Source organism: Eubalaena glacialis, chromosome 17 (genome assembly GCF_028564815.1).
Source record: "Eubalaena glacialis isolate mEubGla1 chromosome 17, mEubGla1.1.hap2.+ XY, whole genome shotgun sequence".
Taxonomy (NCBI): Eukaryota; Metazoa; Chordata; class Mammalia; order Artiodactyla; family Balaenidae; genus Eubalaena; species Eubalaena glacialis.
In genome coordinates, this window is record NC_083732.1 from 57,253,193 (window position 1) to 57,275,998 (window position 22,806).

The 22,806-nt window shown below is 35.9% G+C and overlaps 1 protein-coding gene across 1 annotated transcript in view; it reads left to right on the top strand.

Moving 5' to 3' along the window:
* ZFPM2 (zinc finger protein, FOG family member 2) overlaps window positions 1-22,806 on the top strand; it is a 467,855-nt gene that overhangs the window by 234,546 nt on the left and 210,503 nt on the right. The window contains exon 4 of the mRNA XM_061171416.1: window positions 1,623-1,741. Coding sequence (XP_061027399.1) covers window positions 1,623-1,741 — 119 coding nt within the window. The remainder of the gene's footprint in view (window positions 1-1,622; window positions 1,742-22,806) is intronic.

Genomic DNA, 22,806 nt, shown 5'->3' on the forward strand with positions numbered 1-22,806 from the left:
TGTATACATACCACAGCTTCTTTATCCATTCATCTGTTGATGGACACTTAGGTTGTTTCCATGTCTTGGCTGTTGTAAACAGTGCTGCTATAAACATTGAGGTACATGTATCTTTTTGTATTATAGTTTGTGGGGGAAAAATAAGAACCCTCCTATCTGCTGATGGGAATGTAAATTGGTGCAGCCACTATGGAGAACAGTAGTCCCTTAAAAAACTAAAAGTGGAGTTACCATATGATCTAGTGATCCCACTCCTGGGCATGTATCTGGAAAAAATATAATTTGAAAACTATAATTCGATGGTGTTCCTTTTAAAAGCCTCAAGATTAAATCTATATATTTAAATTTAGTTATTGACTTGAAAAGAAACTAAGGCCATATTAAGGCAAATATTTCATAATATATTACCTACCATGATTTATATATCATTTGCAAAGTGTAATTACTGAACGTATTTTGTTTTATTTAGAACTTTCCTCAGCTGTCTATTCTATATTGGTTTCTATTCATACTTCTTCCTATTCCATTCCTTCCATTTTCATGTCTGCTCTTGAGCAGACTGAGAGGAAATTCCATTAAAAAGAAACAATAAATTATATTATTAAGATTAATATTTTGAAATATAAAAAATAGTGTGATAATATAGTATGGTAATACTCTCAGGACATAACTGTCATAGATTTAATTACTTAAAGAGAAGGTCTCCAATTCCTGATTGAGATTTTTTTCCATTTATTCCAAACAATGTTTAGGCTTAATGACCAATTTTTAAATTTTTGAAGGCTTCATTTATTTCTTTTTTTATTAATCTATTCATTTATTTCTTGAGTGAGCATTTGATGAATTCCTACTTTATGCAAGTGTGTATACTGTCTTTACTTCCTGTTTCTCTTTAATGATCCCAAAGTAATAATTAGGAGGAAATAAAAGGAAGAAGACCATCCTAAACTGGCTGTTTCTTAAGGGTTTTTGTCCAAACCCTTTTGGTAACATAGAATCTTACCTAAAGTACCAAATATAAAAAAGTAATCACTTTGATTAAACATTTTTTTAATTTGCAAAAACATAAATGTCCATTTTTTGCACATATAGTTGTTCTATCCACTGAAACGTAGTAAATTCAGGAAATTGCCAAGTACTTTCAAAAACTCTCCATGTTGTTCACCAAGAGTCTTGAATCATTGTAATACAGTTATTGCCTAAGGTATATATCTTTAATTGTAATTTTTTAGTTACTTTGGTGATCAAATGTAGGAATTTTAACTCTAAGTCATTGTCTTAACGCTTCTGGTCTATCTGTTTTGGCATTGGATCAATGCTTTCTGAGGACGTGTTATCATTTCTGCTTCTTAAGAATTTACTAAATAGAGTGGACTTCAGTAGGTAATAAGTGTGCAAAGCTCAAGAAAGAAATTGGACTAAATGTGAATATAATTATAAGGACAAGTTTTATTATCCTCTCAGGATATCAAGATCAGTTGTTTTTCAGATGAACATAATTAATTCTCTTTATATGAGTCCTGAGAATATTGTTCATGTAAAGCAAGCACACAAAAAGAGACGGCTGTTGGTAAAGCACAAGTGAAAGTACTTTAAACGCCTCTTGTGTTCATTGTCTGCAGGAGAGCTGGAGGTGTTTCAGAAAGATGGAGAACGAAAAATTCAGAGTCGGCAGCAACTTCCAGTGGGAACCACCTGGGGGCCGTTCGCTGGGAAGATGGACCTGAATAATAATTCCTTGGTATGTGGATGTTCTGAGATGGTTGACTCTTAATACTTTGTCATAGCGCAGAAATTATCTCTGCTTGCTTCCCAGTGAAATCACTAAAAATAACTGTTTTTTCTTTTTCATGGACCACAAAACTGGGATGTCTTCCAAGTGGTCTGTCTCTGACAGTATTATACGTAGAATTTAGAAGGAAACAGGTTAATCATACTAAATGGTTATCTAGTAAGGTAATTTATAAGGTTGTGGCTTTATCTGCTTAGCCAGACTAATATTGTCCATATTTAATAATATATACAAATGCTTTTATTTTTTAGATGACACAAATTAATTGTCATACATTACAGGTTTACATGATGAACAAGGAATAAACAACCTTGATATTGCTTGGTGATACTATTTGTACCTTTAAGAGTGAGAATGAGTGATCAGCATCATAATTTTTCTTGTTAACTTCTTTGTAAAAATTCTGAGATCAGAAAGTCTACCTCTAGGAAAGATTGTATGGACAATTGATTGATTAGATGTTTTAAAAAGTTATGGAAAGATGGAATGTTTGGTTACATTTAAACTTCATTTCTTAATTGAATGTTAGCTTCCTATTGCAGCTGTAGCAAATTACCACAAACTGTGGCTTAAAACAACCCAAATTCATCATCTTGTAGTCTGAAAGGAATCTCTCTGGGCTAAAATCAAAGTGTCCGCAGGGCTGAGTTTTCGCCTGGAGCTTCTAGGGGGGAATCTGTTTTCTTTGCTTTTCTATCTTCTAAAGGTTGTCCACAGCCTTTGGCTTCCAACCCCCTTCCATCTTCAAAATGAGCAATGGCTGATAGAGTCTTTCTCATATCTTTATTCTGACTCTTGTGTCTCCCCCTTCCACATTCAAGAACGCTTGTGATTACATTGGGCCCACCTGGGTAATCTAGGGTACTCTTCGAACTTTAATTCCATCTGCTTTCTTAATTCCCTTTTGCCTTGTGAGATTCACAAATTCCAGGGATCAGGACATTAGGATTTCTCCTATTATAAGTAACAATACAAGTGATAAAACTTGGGGATAAAAACGTTTTATATTCTTTAGGAGATCCAGAAATTATTTATATGGATGGAAGTCCTTCTCTCTAAATGCCATTTTTGTAGGAAGAGTTTCATGCCTGCTAAATATCTCCATCTACACTGGGGGTCAGGGGGAGACATAAAAACTCCCAGGGGGGTTTTGACAAGTGTGCTCAATTCAGCAACATTGCTTTCCTTTTTCAATTGATTACATGAAAGAAATTTCTTCTTCAAGCTATTACATGAAAGAAACTGATATGTGTGGATTTTTGCTTATTTAGTGCCATGTGGATGAGACAGAGGTCATTGATTTAACTAAAAGTAATGATTGGAATAAATAAGAAACATTTGTGTCATCAAACTTTCAAACAACATAAGAGGTTCTAGGGGTGTGCTTTTTACTTCCTAAATCCATGTGTTTAACCCATAAAAGGATGAAGCAGGAGACTGTACATGTGTTTAAGAACCAAACAAGTTGATAGACGGGGCTAAATATTTAATAATCTGGGCAGTTTAATTTGTGGTGGTCCAGTGCACCTACTTCAGAAAGGGTTTGAGAAGTGGCTTCACAAACACTGCAGACCTTAGTTGGTTGAGTTGTATTAGTGGACTGTTCTACTGATTCCTTTGACAGAGTAATATTAGCTATTATACTGCTTTATCAAGCAAAGGCAAGAGGAAGATTGTGTCAACATCAAAGGTTGAATTAAATGCTATTCAAAACCCATTTTATCTGGGGGTTTCTATCGGTTCTCTAGCATTGCTTTAAAAATGTTTTAGGCAGTAAGATATTTATCTTATTTGTCACTGTATCAGACACCAACATAAACTTTAGTCATTTCTCTGATATTTCTTCAAGAGTGTACTGCCATTGAAGTGGCAGCTATTGTTGATATAAGAAATGCATGTTTTCCCCTTTATTATATCAACATAATATCTCTATGAAAATGCAACTTTTGATTAATCTTTATATCATTATATATATGTAGACTGGTGCTTTTTACACATTTTTAACGTATGCTAAATTGTGATGTGTGGAAAGTAAACCTATTTGTGGAACTTTAATTTTTCAGTGAAATATTTTTAGACAGATGATATCATTTGGTTCTTTTTTCATGCTTCTATACCACTCTAAAGCTATCTTGTGCCATACATAATATCTTTTAAAGGATTCAATTTATAGATACGAAGTTTTTGGTGTTTTTGATACTATTTGAAGTGAATGAATGCTCTTTAGGGTATCAAAAACCAATCGTGGGGAATAGTTTTTTAATAGAAAATAATCTTAATACCCTAGTTTTCTCCTTTTTTCTTAGGATTTAAATATTTAATTCATGTTAATTCCCTAAACTATAGCATTTTCCCCATTTTAAAATGTAGTTGCTTTGCTAAAATATACTTAAAAATTTTTTTTTGACAATAACATTCTTTTCCAGAATTTACTTTTGATTTTATATCATTAAATACTACTAATACTAATATTGACACTACTGTTACTTCTGTAGAACAATTGTCTAAGTTATACTTCGTACTTATTCTTTTCTAGACACTATGTGGAGAATTGGAAATGGATTAGCTCCTTTACTCCTCAGAACAAACCTGTGAATTTGGTTCTATTTTTATTTATTTATTTATTTATTATTGAAGTATAGTTGATTTACAATGTTGTGTTAGCTTTAGGTATACAGCAAAGTGATTCAGTTATGCATATATATATCTATTCTTTTTAAGATTCTTTTCCCTTATAGGTTATTATAAAATATTAAATATAGTTTCCTGTGCTATACAGTAGATCCTTGCTGGTTATCTATTTTATACATAGCAGTGTGTATATGTTAATCCCAACCTCCCAGTTTGTCCCTCCCCCTCTTACCCCATTGGTAATCACAAGTTTGTTTTCTATGTCTGTGGGTCTATTTCTGTTTTGTATGTAAGTTCATTTATATCATTCATTTTTTTTTTAATTCCATATGTAAGCAATATCATGTGATATTTGTCTTTCTCTTTCTGACCACTTCACTTAGTGTGGTAATCTCTAGGTCCATCCATGTTGCTGCAAATGGCATTTTTCGTTCTTTTTTATTGCTGAGTAATATTCCACATCTTCTTTATTCATTCATCTGTCAATGGACATTTAGGTTGTTTCCAAGTCTTGGCTATTGTAAATAGTGCTGCTCTGAACATTGGGGTGTATGTATCTCTTTGAATTATGGCTTTGTCTGGACATATGCCCAGGAGTGGGATTGCAGGATCATACATTAGCTCTATTTTTAGTTTTTAAGGAATCTCCATACTGTTCTCTATAGTGGATGTATCAATTTACATTCCCACCAAAGTGTAGGAGGGTTCCTTTTTCTCTACACCTTCTCCAGCATTTATTTTTTGTAGACTTTTTGATGATGGCCATTCTGACCAGTGTGAGTTGATACCTCATTGTAGTTTTGATTTGCATTTCTCTGATAATTGGTGATGTTGAGCATCTTTTCTTTTTTTCTTTAAACTTTTTATTTTATATTGGAGTATAGCCGATTAACAATGTTGTGATAGTTTCAGGTGCACAGCAAAGGGACTTATCCATACATACACATGTATCTGTTCTCCCCCATACTTCTCTCCCATCCAGGCTGCCACATGACATTGAGCAGAGGTCCCTGTGCTATACACTAGGTCCTTGTTGGTTATCCATTTTAAATACAGCAGTGTGTACATGACGATCCCAAACTCCCTAACTATCCCTTCCCCCCCACCCTTCCCCCTTGAATTTGGATCTATTTAAAATTATATTTATAGATAAGAAAATAAAGGCTCAGGCCTTTTGATTCCAGAATCTGTGTTTTTAAAGACCAGGCCACACTCCTCCTCAATAGTATCTATAACATGATTTGAGTATGATAAAATTGTTAGGGATTTCTTTACATGAATTCTAAGTTTATAAAAATCTCTGGGAGAAAATATGCAGTGATTAGAGGTAGACTCTTTTTTTTCTTACTTTGGGCAAAATATTAGTTATTATACTTCATAACTATCATGACTGAGGAGTCATGAGTTAATTCAAAAACTACCACAATTTTATTACCTCTTTATAATTTGGACAGTACTTTAATATGTGTTTTATATCATGAAGATAAATTTTCTTTATCATAAAATGTATAGCCTACTAAACCTTCCTTACCCAACCTGGAATCAAGTTTGGAATTAGCACACTCTTAAATTAGCACACCCTTTTAAATTGCTTATTCGCCAACCGACGTAATGTTACTCTGTTCAGACTCATGGTGTTGTCTCAAGAGATCCAGCACACTAATTAATCCAACACAGTAATTAATTGAGTCACCATGCCAGATGTCAAATCCTTTTTATAGCTTTCAAGTTCCCATCTTGAAGTGCATTAGCAATATGCCACCTTCTGCAGGAAGCCTTTGCAGACCAGGCATTTGGATGTATATAGAACATTTCCAGAAATATAGGCTATATAGAAACACCAAATGAATTGATTTGACAAAAAGTTTTCCTTGGAATCATGTAACACACTGAACACAGAAATAAATAATCTTTTGCTCACGCCTCATTATCTTGTTAGATATTTCATGCTTAATAGCAACATATAGTTAATACTTTCATTGGGCCAGATAGGGGTCAAAGTGCTTTATAAGTTTTATATCTCATTTAGTTCTTACATAAGCATATGAGAAGATAATATCCGTTTTTTCCTCCTTTGTTATAGAGGAGGAAACTGCTACTGTGAGAAGTTGAATGACTAGCCCAGGGTCACCTCAGTCTGACTTGAGAACCCATGTTGCGATCAAATACTGTCTGAGAAATTTTATCTGTAATATAGGGATAATAATGCTACCTAGCTTATCAGAATTTTGTAAAGACTAAATGAGGTAGCATACATGAGTTATCCAGAAATACTGACTACTGTTACTGCTCAGTCACCTGTAAAAATGGGTCCATTAAAATCTGTCAAGTTTAAAACTGAAAAGACACTGCAAATTAAATAAGTGAAACTATAGACTTTCGGCATTTGGGGATTTTACATGCCTAAATTTGACTATTTTCCAAGGACACTGTATTAGTCTGAGTTCTCCAGAAAAACAGAATAGGGTGTGGTGTGTGTGTGTGTGTGTGTCTGTGTCTGTGTGTGTCTAGAGAGAGAGAGAGAGAGTGAGGGGGGGAGAGAGAGAGAGAGAGAGATTTATTAGAAGGAATTGGCTCACATGATCATGGAGACTGGCTATGTGAAAATCTGCAGTTTAGGTCAGCAGGCTGGAGAGCCAGTGGTGTAGATGAAGTTTGTTACTTGGGGAGGCCAGTCTTTTTGTCCTATTCAGGCTTTCAACTGATTGGATGAGGCCCACCCACATTACAGAGGGCAGTCTGTTTTACCCAAAGTTCTCTGATTCAATTGTCAATCTCAACCAAAACTCCTTCCAAGTTAATACACAAAATTAACCATCACAGATTTCAAAGGTCTATGGTATATTGTAAGTTTCAGTTTTTTCAGGCAGTCTTATGCCCCTGAATGAATTGTTAGCCAGCAAGTGAGCCTAGATTTTTTTCCAACATCCTACCTCTGTGCCAAGGAATAACTTAACGTGCTATCATGGTGACACAAATTTCATGTTTTTGAAAGTCTTGTAATCTTATTCATTGAAAATATCAAAGGACTATTGACAAGGAAGGAATTTTTTAAATCACTTTAAATTGTGATCAATATCTGTTTTGGAGGTGTTTTAGAATTTCTATATTTATATGTTGTGCCTTTGATGTTTTCCCATTTTCTCCTGAGGACAAAGATCTTTGTAATATGCTAAATCTCTGCTATGCTAGCCCAGGTAAGTGCTTAATAATGATCAAACAACCTTTATATAGAAGGTTAGGTGTCTCTAATATTAGTGACATTTGCCCTCTCTCTTGAATATATCAGCTGTCAGTAGCTAACGAGTCTTATTCAGCAAACTGCATGCTGGAATCATGCAACATGCATACTTAATTAAACAGAACATAAATAGAAAGTCCCAGGTTCCTTAATACATAATAGTAAACTTATCACAATCTGTTTAATTCAACAAATGAAATTTGACATAGAAATTTCATTTTATTGACGCCATTCAATCAGAATAGAGCCTTGTTTTATTTTCCCGTGGGGTTGTGACATTGAATTCTACAAATAGGAAATACACATATAAAGGATACTACAGGCAAAATTTTATTGACTTAATAATGACATAATGCACACATTAAATTCCACCTTACATTTTTTAAGATAGTTATTAACATAGAAATGTGGTTGAGGAAAGAATTAGAGATTCCTGATCACATCACAGGGAAATACTAGAATTGTTAGATATCTCCAATGCTCCCCTTCCAGTTCTCACTCTTCCAGTACCCGTCTCTGAGCCCATTCATTGCCATGGTCTTCAAGCTTCATGTTGTACACACTCTAGAACAACTACATCCCTATCCATGTGTCTCTAGCATTCACCTGTATTGCCAAAGGCTGCTTAGTGGAATCATCTCTGACTTTCTATTTGAGAACATTTCTTCCAGCCTCAGGAGCAAACCTAACTGCAAGCCCGGCAAGCTGGAAGTGCTGGAGAATTAACACTTCCAAAAGTAATCCTCAACCAATTATGGGCAGAAGTAGGTGGATAAATACCCCTGCTTCCTCACCTCTCCATTAGGATGTGAGAAGTGTTCTACACAGTCTCTTGGAATTTGCCAGTGAAATTGAAGTCCAGCTGGCTTTATAACACAGCATTTATGGGTTTTCTTTTCCTTCCTCCTCCACACCTCTACTGAATTTTTCTGAGATCACCCCTCCAATAAACTACTGACACTTGAATCAGTCTCAGGGTAACCTTCTGGGGAAGCCATACCAACACAGCTTCTAGGATACAATAATGAAGTAAATTGGAAAGTTATATCCAAATTATTGTTGAGATTCTAGACGACATAGATTTTTTAAAATTGTTAGTATTCAATTCTAGATCACTGCCTCTGGCAAATAATAGATACTCAGTAGATTCTCTTTAAAATAAAAATCTGATCTAATTGAATTTCCTTACCAGGAGCAGTCTGACTGACTCTACCCATACCCTCCCATCTCCACCCTCTGAATGATATAATTTATAATGCTGCTGAGGCATGACTTTTTGTGGGGTCTTATATTTCTTTTCATTGATGTTGACATTGTGAACAATATCCTCCTTTTAATATTCATTCTAATCTGGGCTCAGGACTACCATACTTTCCTACTTCTTATGTCTCTCTGGGTCTTAGCTCTTTTGAATTTAACTGTGAGTGTTTCCCAAAACACTCTGGCCTTTCTTCTCTTCTCCCTCTGTTCCCAGTGCCTCAGGGAGCTTATCCACTTGCAAAGCTTCAGCTACTAATTTACAAATGACATTTAAATTAAAAAATCTCTAACCTTGGCTTTTTACCCTTTCTCTAATAGCACATTTCAACTGTTTTACAAGCCTTTCCCACTGACTTCCTCTAACTAAACAGTCACGAGGCGAGTTTATTACTATTTCCACACGCTGTCTCTCTGTTCTTCTCCCTGACTTCCAAATTTTAGTCACCTTTAATCCGAAGTCTCTCCCTCTCCTTTCCTGCCTCTGCAGGAAGTTCTTTCTATGAGTTATCCCATGTTTCCCTCCCATTTCTACCTCTCCTTCTCTCACATCTCAAATGCCTATTTACATATATAGTCGTACACACACACACACACACACGCACCCCTCTCCTTTATTGGTTATAACTAACACCCTTGTTTTTGTCATCCACTCAGAGCCAAACATCTTCCAAGACTCTCCTTTTCATGTCCAGAAACCAAGTGCCGTAATTCCTGCTTTCTTTATTTCTGTTCCCTTCTTTCTGTTCCTGCCACCACTGCTGTAGGCGAAACCTCCATCATTTCTTCCTTGAGTATCACAATATTCTTCTAACTTTCTTTCTGCCTTCCTTCTTGCCTCCTTTTTCTTTACCCAAATCACAGTGTGTCCTAAAAGAAAAACTAATCACGTGTGTGCTTAAGACATCCTAAAGGGCACAAGAGAACCCAAACTTTTGGTGAAAGGGCCTTCATGATATCACCTTCTCGGCTCTTATCCCTTTTCCACTCTCAGCGTAAGTTTCAGTTCACCTCACCTACCTGCAGTGCTCTGAATATACTCTTTTCTTACATCTCTATGCATTTGGCCGTGCTGTTTTATCATCCTAGAAAGCCCTATGACCTACCCCTCGACCCCTCTTCATCACATTAACTCCAGTTGTTACTTCAAGACTCAGCCCAAGGTTACCCCAAAGTGGACCTTCCCTAAAGCCTCCAGTCTGGAATAGATATCCACTCCTCAAGTATTTCCATGATCTTTAGGTTTACTAGGATAAGAACATTTATAATATAATTCCAAATGTCTATTTACTTGTCTGTCTCCCCTGCCGACTGTATGCTCCTTATTTGTCTTCTATATTTGTATCCTTCTTACCTAGAACAATGTCTGGTTCAAAGCAAGTCCTCAATAAATAACCTTTAGAGAATGAGTCAATTAATCCTTTCCTTTAACTTTTCTCCAGTAACAGTGAATGATGCACATCTTTCTTTATTCATCTTTCTTTATTTATTCTTGTATCCTCCCTGAGTCTTTTACCCATTTTTCCTGCCTCCTCTGAGATCTTACTTCATCTGCCCAAGTTAGCAATACAATACTACAGTTAATGCCATCTTGTGCCTGTTTTGTTTATATTTTTTCTTAATCTCATTTGAGGGTAATATATAATAGGGGAGGACAATGATATCTATTTCTTCAGTTTTTACCCAATAAAAAGATATGCCCATGATGGCTTCTTGGTAAATACTGAGTAATTTCAGTGTAAGATTTGCGCCCCTTTGAAGCGGTTCAAGAGGACGAGGTGGTGAGCCCATTGAGGCAATTATGATTTGTTTATAACAGAATCCGTTTTAGATCCCTCAGTATGACATGGGTGAAGGCCAAGAAGGTATTCTGCTCTACCATGCTTTCTGTGAAGTCTCATCCAGCATCGCACTTTCCAGTGACAAACCATCTGGGAAATTCCATCTGTCTCTGCTTGGAAACTGAGGTGGCAGTCGCCCACTGTGAGCAATTTTCTATTAACTTCTTGGATAAGATCAGTCAGATTTATACTGAATTGATGGGAACCGTAAGAGCAGGGTTGTTCCAAGAGAAGACAAATGTACAGATTCCTCTAATTGGACTTAAGCCAGTTTCATTCACGGATGCCCTTAGGTTCTAGTAGTGCAAGGACTTATAACCTTTTTAATTGTACCCTGTTCCTCTTGGGAAATGTTGGTGAAATTCATTATTGATGGAGACTGTAGATTTGTCCCTTAGGGAGGCCGAGATCCTGGCTTCTCTTATACTCTATCTGCCATGTGGAGAATTAATGGAAACTGAGTGGGCAGGGAAGCTGCTCCAAGAAGACATGAGGCAAGACATTTAGTGCAGCAGAGCCTTGGAAAATGGTGTGTTGGTCTGGTTTCTAGAATTAGAGGACAATTTTGTTGTTGGTTTGTTTGTTTGTTTGTAGAAAAGGGGAGAGCTCAGGGAGAGGAGAGATTGGTATGGAGTCCCAAGTTAGTAAAAGCACCCTGTAGAATTTGAGTCAGAAAGAAAGAAACCAAACCCCAAATAATTACTCCACAATTCAAATCTCTAGAAGCAAACCAGCAACGTCAATTACATATGGATCCAAATGGACTTATTGTATTATAATGTAGGCATAGTGAGGTTGGCAGTGGATGGAATTATTTTGTAATGTGGGAAAATAACCGTTGAAATGAAAACATAAAGTTTGCATTTCCTGATAATTTGTATCTGGCTCCAAAAAATACACCTTTTATATGTAGCTAGTCTGTCTGCTAATCTCAATCTCCCTTTAATTTGCTTTTTCTTCTGATGGTGAAGTCTTTCTAGGTACGTTATGTTTGGACTTGGATTTGAAAGGTAGGGACGCAAAGACACAATTCCTTGCCGTATATAGACAGTTTTATTTATGGGTCTAACTTACTGGCCTGTGCCTGAAATTTATACACATTTTTGCCTTTGGGTTACGATACATGGCTAAACCTCTTTACTTATACTTAGGCCAAGTTTTAATAAACAAAAAGCATCTTTTTTGTTTAAGATTATTCCTTGTTCCCTTTTTCTAGAATTCCAAGGAGAATTTTATTGAAAGTGATCTTCTCATGGAGTTATCAAAATGACTCTGTGACACGCTATTAATTTAATCAATGTCTGGAAGGAGTAGTTGTTCATATCATTATTAAATATGATTAAAGTTGCTCTACTAAGAAGAGTATGCGTGTAAAGTTGAAGACACTAATGAGACGCTCTACCTTTTCCACAGAGTATAGGTATGAAAGATGAAGTCTAGCTATTGGTTTATACATCCAGCTACTCTTTATGGAGTAGTTCCTGTTTGTAGATCTTTTTTCACACTTCAGGGTCCCTTAGGGGAGAGAATCTCTTTTCCCTCAGGGGAGTCTATCAGATTCTTGGGTGGTGAGGAAGTATTTTGCAAAATATAACTCTGTTGTTTTCATAACACAAATTATAGAAAAATACTTTTGGCTGGAGGAGAAGGTAAAATGAGAAAGCATGGGAGGAGCAGTTGTTTACAAAGTTGACCCAAAGTTTCATCAATTATTTTGTGATATATCTGGCATGCCTTTCAAAGTCTTTCTCCTTGACTTTTTTGGAGACTTGCTGTTCCACAACTCTTTTTAGAACAATTGGTTTGGCATGTGCACTTACCTGTTATTTGCGTGGTTATAATGAATGTTGTTCCAATGTTACGAGAATTTAGCAGTGATGTCAGCTAGGCATAATAATTAATTCATTCAGTAACTTGGAGATGATAACTGTGAAAGAATGGACATAAGTGCTATTTTGTATTCCTTCTGTTTGATCTTAAAAATCAATATTACTTAGGCATAACCCTTTAAATATAAAATATTAGACTCATAAAATATCAGACTCTGTTTTTTAACTATCAACAGGTATTCCCAGGACACCATTAATCAAACATCATAACTTAACATTAGCTCTCAGTTAGCATTGTCAATCTTTAGTCTCGTAAGAGGTTTTCCTGGTGTAGGCAGGTTTGTGAGTCTGATCCTGTCCAAACCACTCCTACAAGGTGATGTTGTATGATGTCCAGAGGCAATAAGTCTTACATACATTTATAAAAGAAAAATAAAGTAGTATTTCTAAAATGTTTTTGTGAACTTGAGAAATTATTTGAGAAACTCTTTTTTGGAGATGAACATCTCTTTTCCTTGTTAATGTAAGTATTGAATTTAAAGTCATTCTTTATTATTCATTTACTTTTATATCACTTTTTAAATAAAATCCTTTGCCCTAGTTCAACAAAACTGTGCTTCTTGATTCTAGTAATTTGTATGTCATTTGTGCTATTCTATATGTTTTATGTCTCTTTCTATTTTAAAGGTCAGGAGCTCAGAGTCAAGCATAGGGTTACGTGTGTTAGTCTTGTGGTTTTCTCATACTCTTTATTTTCTCAGGGTCAGAAATATGAGCACAGCTTGTCTATGTGTCTTTGGTACAGTGTCTCATACAAGGCTGGATTCAGAAAGTGACAGCCAGAGCTGTGGTGTCATCTGAAGGCTCAACTAGGAGAAGTTCTGCTTGAAAGGTCACTACATGGCTGTTGACTCGGTTCCTTGCCTCCTGGGCTTCTCCATAGAGCAGCTCACAGCATGGCAGCTGGCATCTCTCTGAGCAAGCAAATGAGAGAGCAAGGCAAGGAGCCCAGGACTGAAATCAGTCTTTTTGTTACCTAGTCTTAGAAGTGGGCATCCCATCACTTTTGCTGAATTCTGTTCATTGGAACTGAGTCACTAGGTCTAGCCCACCCTGAAGGGAAGGAAATTGCACATAGGCTTGAAACCAAAGGCTGTGATCACTGGGGGCCTCTCACAGGCTGTTTACCACTAAAAGTAATTTGCATAAATAGTTACCTGGCCTCTGAATAAGGAAGGACTTTCAAATAATAGTAGCAATGGGAGAAATCACAAAAGAAAATCCAATTAATTTGAATAGAAAAGACTAAATCATACATTATAAAACATCATAACCAAAATCAAAGTTTAACTGGTAAGTAAAAAGACATTTGTGAAAATGAGATACATTTTATTCTCGTTTTTTTTTTTATAATTTTTTTTTATAAATTTTTATTTATTTTTGGCTGTGTTGGGTCTTCGTTTCTGTGTGAGGGCTTTCTCTAGTTGCGGCGAGCAGGGGCCACTCTTCATCGCGGTGCGCGGGCCTCTCACTATCGCGGCCTCTCTTGTTGCGGAGCACAGGCTCCAGACGCGCAGGCTCAGTAGTTGTGGCTCACGGGCCCAGTTGCTCCGCGGCATGTGGGATCTTCCCAGACCAGGGCTCGAACCCGTGTCCCCTGCATTGGCGGGCAGATTCTCAACCACTGCGCCACCAGGGAAGCCCTATTCTCGTTTTTGAAGGTAAATAAGGTCTTCCACATAGAAGGTCATGAATAAATTCTTGATTAATTTGTTTAGAAATTGTGAGGACAGAGAAAGATGAATTAAAATATATGAAACATAAGTTATACAAAATCTAATGGGAAATAAGAACCGGAGGCAGATTGTTTGCTGACTATTTCTTCTCCTTCAGTAGTTTTGAGAAACATACACTAACATATTGTAAAGATCAGAAAAGGGGAGAAAGCATGGGAAAGAGCCCATGATGTGGTCGATGTAGCCTGATGCTAGTCCCAACTGTTATTACCCAAAGTGGATGTGCTATCTTGGGTAATCACACCTGCTCTCAGTTTCCTCATTTATAAAATGGGGGTTATTATACCATCCCTATATCTTAGAGTTGTTGTAAAATTATATAAAATTATATGCATTTAGTCACTTTGAAAAATATACAGATTATTATACAAACCTAGATTACTTTTTATTATGCCTGTGAATAGAAAGTAGATTACTCATTCCTTTAATTCACCAAGCAGTGCTTCAAGCCTTTTCTCTTCAGTCCCCTCTCTGAACATATTTAAAAAGCATTTTTGGTTGTCGTTGTACATATGCATCTTCACACACATGTGCACACATGTATTTATATACACACAAACACACACACACACTCATTGATTAGCTAACATCAGTATTCTGAGAACTCATAGCCTAGAGGAGTACAAGGTATGAACTTAGAGCATTTATCATCTAAGGAGACAATCACCACAGAAGCAAAGAAAAAAACATTTATTTTTAGGAAGAGAAAGAAAGGTTAAGTGGTCATACTGCTTTTTGAATTATGCTGGCTTCTTTGTGTTTTCTTTTTGTAGGGAGTTATTCTTCAGAAAGCATTTCTCAGGTGGGTGATTGGGGATTTCAGACAATTGGAAAAGTAATTTACCCTGATTCACTTTTGAGTTATGTTTGTATTTTAAAATGTTAACTCAGGTCTTTCATTACTTACGGCATTTTAGAGCTCAGTACACAATGGTGTGAATAAGGCAGTCATAATGCAGAGAGCGATGCACCATAAAATAAGATGAAATGGGGACAGAGTTCGGAAGAGCAAAGGCAGTTCATGTGCCTTAAGTTTTAGCTTTTATTAAAAGTCAAGCAGATACCGTGTGTTTCTCATCACCCTGTGTGTGAGCATTATCCCGTGGGCAGTAGCAGCACCAGTCCCTTGGGTTCTAATATTAATCGCAGGTGTGGCATCATTACCATCTTGCATCTTAAAGTCACTGCTACTCATGCCCGTGTAGAATATCAGTCGGTGGAAGGTGCCCAGTGACGTCCTCATGTGCATCTGAGATAAGCATCAGGGTCCAAGTACATGTCAAATAAAATATCTACAGGAAAAAATAAGATAGCATTTGCCTTCACTGAAGTAGTTCAGAGGTGGTGAAAAGAGTTTATCCTTTATCTGAATATTGTCAGCAGGGAACATAGGCAGTTTTATAATTGTTGCATTCCTTCAAAACTTTGTGACAATGACAACTCTTCAGAGAAAGTTGGACATTGGCAGAAACGTTCCTCATCTTTGCTGATACTCCAGAAGGAGACGGTTGAGGGAAGAAGAGTGCGTGACAAAAGTCAACCTGTGGTCCGCTCCATTACTTCATTAATCAAGTGGAGGCATTCTGAAAAATGTTTCTCTTTGGTTGCAGCCATCTATTTTTTGGTGTTAATCGGCGCCCTGTGGCAGGGTTTTGTGAAAGGAAACAATGAACAGTTGTAGCATCCCCCCTACCCGCAACTGCTGTCGCCCCTGTCAGAAGGCTCCAAGGATGATGCAGGTCTGTATCATCCTGATAAGGAAAAGAGGATTCAGAATGGCTTTGGAGAGAATCTGTGGGAGTAGAGTGTGCCATTTTGGACTAGGCGAGCTATGGAATACAGCAGAGGCCCTTAATGGGATCCTAAGGGTTCAGTGCCAGACCTTCTGTTGCTTCTTGAAGATTTTCTAATGAAATATTTTGACGGTGAAATTCTGAGACTGTCAGAGGGGCTGAGGTTCAAGATGCTGTTTTAAGTTGTTTGTTCCATAATCTGTGATTAGTCAATCCAGGTCAAAAAATAACAAGAAAAGAAAAGAAAAAAACAAAACAAAAAAACGCAAGAAACCTCCCAGAGTATGTATGGAGGTCACTTTTACTCTGCTGACAATGCATTTCCATGCCATTGTCATCACAAGCTCTGTGCAAGTGGCCGATGCATTTTATACACTGTCGGTTCCTATTTTATGGCTAGATGAAATATGAAACTATCTTTTATAATGCTGATTCCATTTTGGCAGGCCTTTGGATCCACATATGGTTCAGTTAAGCTGTTTTGGAGCCTAATGTACCTTTGTTATTTATTGGGATTTTTTGAAAGGGCATAAATGTTCTATTTTCACTCTGGATTAAAAAAAACACATTAAATGTTTCCTAAAAATTCATATAGCTAAGAGAATTCTAGTGAGCTTTAGAAACTGATCTGCTATTCTCAGCTAAAATAAATTCATTCTTACCCGTGAAGGAAAAAAAAAAAAGGCAACTGACGTTCTAGCAAAATAGAAGTAGTATTGTATAGAACAACACAATAAAATGAAAACAGAGAGCAGTTAGTAAATGGGGGCCAGGAAAGTTGTCATCCTGTAACCAGTTGTAATCTTTAAGCATCCTTAGGCTTACAGATGCTGCTAGGATTTTCTTTCATTCATTCCACTGTTATTCTGGCACGTTATAAATAAACATACAGGCATAAAGAGTAGAAAACAAAGTGGTTGTCAGAAGGATGAATGATAGGCAGTGACCTCACATACCATGGATAGTACGATGCTCAGTTAGGTAGGCTTAGTTGCCTAGAGGTGAAGTGTATTCCCTCTACTGAGGCCTGGCTGATAGACAGAGACTCCCTCTTCAACTTTAATCTCTTTGTTTTGTTGAGTTTAACTCAGGCTCTTAACTTCTGTTTAAAAGAATGTCTGTATGTAAATATGAGGAAAGATAAACTAGAAGGAAAGTGACATATTTACCAATGTCATTTCAAAGCACAACTTTTTCTTCCTTAAAAAACTCTGGAAGGAGAGGTATATTTGGATAATAATAGTCATACTTTGCATTTGTGAAGCACCTTCAGATTTTTCTTATATGGTCATCTATTATTTTTCTTAATTTAAATTTATTTATTTACTTATTTATTTATTTATTTATTTTTGGCTGCGTTGGGTCTTCATTGCTGTGTGCGGGCTTTCTCTAGTTGTGGCGAGCGGGGGCTACTCTTCGTTGCGGTGCACGGGCTTCTCATTGCAGTGGCTTCTCTTGTTGTGGAGCACAGGCTCTAGAGCGCAGGCTCAGTAGTTGTGGCACACGGGCTTAGTTGCTCCTCAGCATGTGGGATATTCCCGGACCAGGGCTCGAACCCATGTCCCATGCATTGGGAGGTGGATTCTCAACCACTGCACCACCAGGGAAGCCCCCTGGTCATCTATTTTTATTTGAAGTTAATCACTAAATAAACTTGCTAGAATGGGCAGAATCTAAACTTTTGGCCATTGATTACCTAAGGGGCTGGATAAAAGAGTGGAGATGGACCCATTTTAACTTATCACCCTAATCCCCCACCAAATTGTATGCCTTCCAAGTGGTATATTATTTTTATCTTTTGTACAGTTATTTTATCCTTTTTACATGACAGGGTAGTGGAATAATTATTTTTATTATTTCATAACTAATTTAACAGTCTTCCCCTGCTGTTAACTACTAGCAATTGAATGACTAAAATCTCTTTCTTTCTCTAATGTTAGATGTATTGTGCTAAACATCTTGAGGAAAATGTGACTCAATATTTATTAAGTGTGTGCTGTAAGTGAGGAACTCTGCTAAGAAGTGAGGGTACAAAAATCTGAATTCTCATCAAGCAGAATTACTTCTTGTATAAGTATTTAAATATAACTGAATTCTATCCATAGCCTTTATATATTACTTTAAGCAAACCTAACACACAAAAAAACACATTCACACACACTCAGCCATGCACACACACAAGTCTACACACACACACACACACACACTCTCTCTCTCTAAATGGTTGATTGTTAAGCCAATAAATAAGATTAATATTTTCATTTTATTTTGTCTAACTCAACTTTCCTAAATAAAACAATCTCTTGAAATAAAGCACACCTCTATTGTTGAACAAGTTACATAAACTTAATATTTTTCCTGTCATTAGACAACATCATAAATGTTGATAATGTTTCTCATTTTTTCCTCATAATTTTATTATTTTATCTCATGGCAAAACACAAAATTTCAAATTATCATTGAGATATTTTAAGTACTCCAGTAGGTAACTTAGAATAAATATAGAGCATTTTAGGTGAATAAATTTGGAGGATGAAAAAGATGTTTTAATTCTTGATCACCTGGAGAGTTATAGAAAGTCCCAGTTTCGTTAATGGCAAATATAGTAAGAAAAGAAAAAGAAAATGTGAGAAATGAAAAAATATGCAAACATAAAACACAAAGTGCTCTCTCATATTATTTGATATCCTGTGAGTCTCCATTTCCCCTTACTCTGTATTCGCTATGTGTCTGAATTATTGAGAACTGTCTATAACCTTCGTTGAGATGATATTATAAGTATTTTGTGATTATTCAGGATTCAAACAATTTAATTGAATTAGGGATACTGAATTGTATGTTCGGTTCTCAGTATTTATCTTTAAAATTAAGAAATAGAGTGGTTTGGTAACATTATTTTTGTGAATTATTGCTAATATTTGCTGCAAGTTTTATATACCACTCACATTGTAGGAACAAAAGAATACTCAATCTTTTGTTGTTTTTATACCTCCTTAGCCACTGAAGGCATTGAAAAGAGAAGCAAGTCATCTCCTTTCAGCTTGTTTGACAGCATCCAGAGGAACATGGAGCCTACTATTTGAGTTGCATCTTCTCAATAGTTCTCCAACTATCTTTCACTAGTTCACATGCAGTTATCTTAAAGTTGAAAGGAAGGAAAATCAGTAGAACCAAAAAGTACAGTCCATTTTAGCGTATCAGTTCCTACAATCAAGCTTTCACTTACCTCATTTTACTGTATTGTTTTACCGTAGTTTCTCCTGAAAGGCATTGTAGTGTGAGCTGAATTTTTTTTTAACATCAAATAATACAGGGTATTCATAATATTTCTGGAGCTTAAGAATTTCTCAGTAATTTGCTTCTATTTTGCAGATGTGACTCATCTCAGTTCTACATAATCCATGTTGACTAATTGTGAAATAATAGAATTAAAAAAAATTTTTAACTAGTGAACCTAACATGGTAAAAGTGTTGGATTCCATCAGCATTTCACCTGGGCATTAATATTAATACTCTGTTGGTAACAGGGAAGTTCTTTCATCATTGGGGTATGTGGGAATAAAGCAGATTCCCCAGCAAAGTGACTGAATGTTCACTAGAGTTGCTTAAGTTGGCACTTGAGTTTCTTTATTATGCTTTAAGAAGAATGCTGCATATTGAATACAATTGAATATACTAGAAAACTGATAAAAGAGAGGTAACTTCATAACTCCACAGGCATTAATTACATTTTTATAGTTTCCATTGATATTATAATGCTCTTTATGCCGTTAAAAATCTGATCCTAAATCAGGATGAACTTTATTATTATTCTATGTGCTATTATTTATGAGATGGTAGGTAATCTTTATAATATTTCCATTAACCTTACATTTAATGAAATATGATGACTTCTGAAATAGCTAAAGGAAAGAAGTTTCTTTTAATGACAGTGTAATTAAAGGTGCTACAGATTTTTTAAAAATATGTTTCAGCATCTGTATTTCTGTCAAATTCTTGGAATAAACCACACTGCATTTGTGATACAGCAAAATTTCTGGATCAGATTCTATCCACTCTTCTGCAAAAGGATCATCTTGGTTTTAAGCATGTAGTATCCAGTATGGCTGTTCTTAATTTGTCATTGAGATTAGAATGTGGATATTTGGGTTAGAAAGTAAAAACTAGCCTTAAGCTTTTAAAAAAGAATTTATTTAACTGAGTCGGTCCAGGTCTCCAGATTTCTCCCTCTAATTCTATGCTCCCTCTTTAAAGACAGTAGCGCTGATTTGTAAGGATTATTGTCTTTGGTTCCTGTGTCGGAGAGTTAAGAGGTGAGAGAAGTGGGATGGCATTTTCAGGATGCCACATGTGCACTCTTTGATCTGAGGTACCGTGTGCCCCAGGGAATAAGTTCAATCTTGATTTCGTTAGTCAGTCATCCACTATCAGGTACCACTGCCCTGATTAGCAGGCTGAAGAAAAAGAGCATATCGTGGGAGCGTGTCACAAAGATGAAAAATAGTGATGACTCTGTTGGCAACAGTCAGCCCCTAGTTTCACTATGTGACATTTGCTTTCTCTTTGCATAAAGCCCCTTAGTGTGTGAAGGAACAAAAATCAGTATTTCCATATATCTTTCCACAAACCAATGATTTTTTTTCAGGTAGTAATTTCCTTTCTTTGTTTAAATTCATTATTGCAAAATGGAAACTGGAAGGACAATTAGCAGGGTGCCTTGTGGTGGTTGCTAAGAGAAACTCAAATATAGCTGCCTAACATTCCTGCCATTCTGTGAACCAAGCCAATGGCTAACTCTTGTGAAATGTTCAGAGTCTGGAAAACTAGCATCATACCTCTGCTGTTGCTACCCCTTCATCTGCTACATAGATGTAAAATAGTTCTCTGGACCCAGAGAGCATCAGTATCCATCCATTGATCAGTGATGTCTCTGCCAAAACATTAGAGTCCAAAGATTTTCTGAATCGCTTGTCATGTGTCCTTTTCTCTTTGATCAAAGTAAAAGAGAGAATATCTCCAAACATGTGAGGGTATATGCTGACAACAACTGCTGCTCTTGGTCTCTTTAGATACATATTTGGGTTCTGCCCATGTGTATTGTATATTGTGGTGTTGAGATAGAAATGGAGGTTCTGAAAAGAAGACTAAACAGTGGATAAACTTTTATCTTAAGTCTTTGCCAAATCTCACTATTCTATTTCAAAATTAAAATCATTTACTGAAAAAATATTTTTATTTGTGAGTACTTTTTATAAAAAAATACAAGGTACATATGTAGTCGTATCATAAATACTTATGGTATGCTCATGTCCCACTGAAGTTATTTACTATTGTATTTGACCTTGTTGATGGGACCAGTTTGATAAGGTTAAGGTCAATGACTGCATTATTTTTAGACAAGATACAAAATGTAGAATGTTCTGTTTTGCTTTACCATGTTAACAACTAGTAGTATTTAGAGTTCTCTATGTACCGCTGATTTCAGCCATGCATTTGTTGTCAATGATTATCCAGAATATTTCAGCATCTGTAATTAATCACACATTTGAGAAAAGAAACACAAACTAAGATATAGTTTGGCTTTTTCCCCCTCCCAGAAAAGTCTGGACAGAGTGCTAATAAGAATAATAACAGTGCTTGTAATAATCATAATCGTACTTTCAATATATATGGAAAAAATCACTGAGAGAAAAATCCTTTTGATAACATTTACTAATTTAATCCCCTTATATCATTTGCTTAACTTTATGTGTTACATCATAGTGGTAAGAAAAGGACTGTCTATCTCTATTTTATAAAAGAAGAGGGAGTAGTGACCTATTCAGTAGTAAGTTTCTAGCAAAAACATTTGTGTTCTATTAATTATTTAGACTAATGATCACTAGCATCTTTTCTCATACAAATATTTATTTAGCTCAATGTAACAAGCATAACAATTTCGGTAAGCAGCAATGGATTTATATAACAGACCTCCCAAAATATAAAATCTTCTAGATGCCATTATGGCTATTAAATTGTCATTAATGAGTTTAAAAAGTCATCCTGACTTTTTTGTAGATTGCATGCACTTCCCTGCTTCAATGAAAAGTTAAATAATGAAGTGATAATCGTGAGCTTTTCTGTACTAGGGCATAGGAGCCAAAGAATGAATGAATCAGTGTAGTACAAGAATCTTAAATTTAAAAGTTGAAGAAGCTTCTTTTGAACTATTTTTGTATTAAGGTGCCTTACATAGTATCATAAGAGTATACTAGAGCTGGACCAAAGACTTAAGGAATATAAACAAACCTTTTCAATTTCTTGTGATGGAGATTAATTTATCAGGTTGATGTCTGGTAGACTGCAAATAGCTAATGCATTTAACCTCATTCAGTAGCTAGAACTAACATGTTTATAAATACTCTAATTAGATCAAAGCATAGAAATAACCAGAATGGATGTAATGGGCAAAAAGACAAATGAATGCACCTGTATCAGTAATAAAGGGGCATTTTTCCCCTTACATGTTCATTTTACTAAAATCATTCTACACTTCCCTGTTCACTTAAAATCTAGTTATTCTAAACTTTGAAAAATGACTTCAAGAACACCCAGTGCCTTAAACTATGATTCTCAGCAACCTTGGT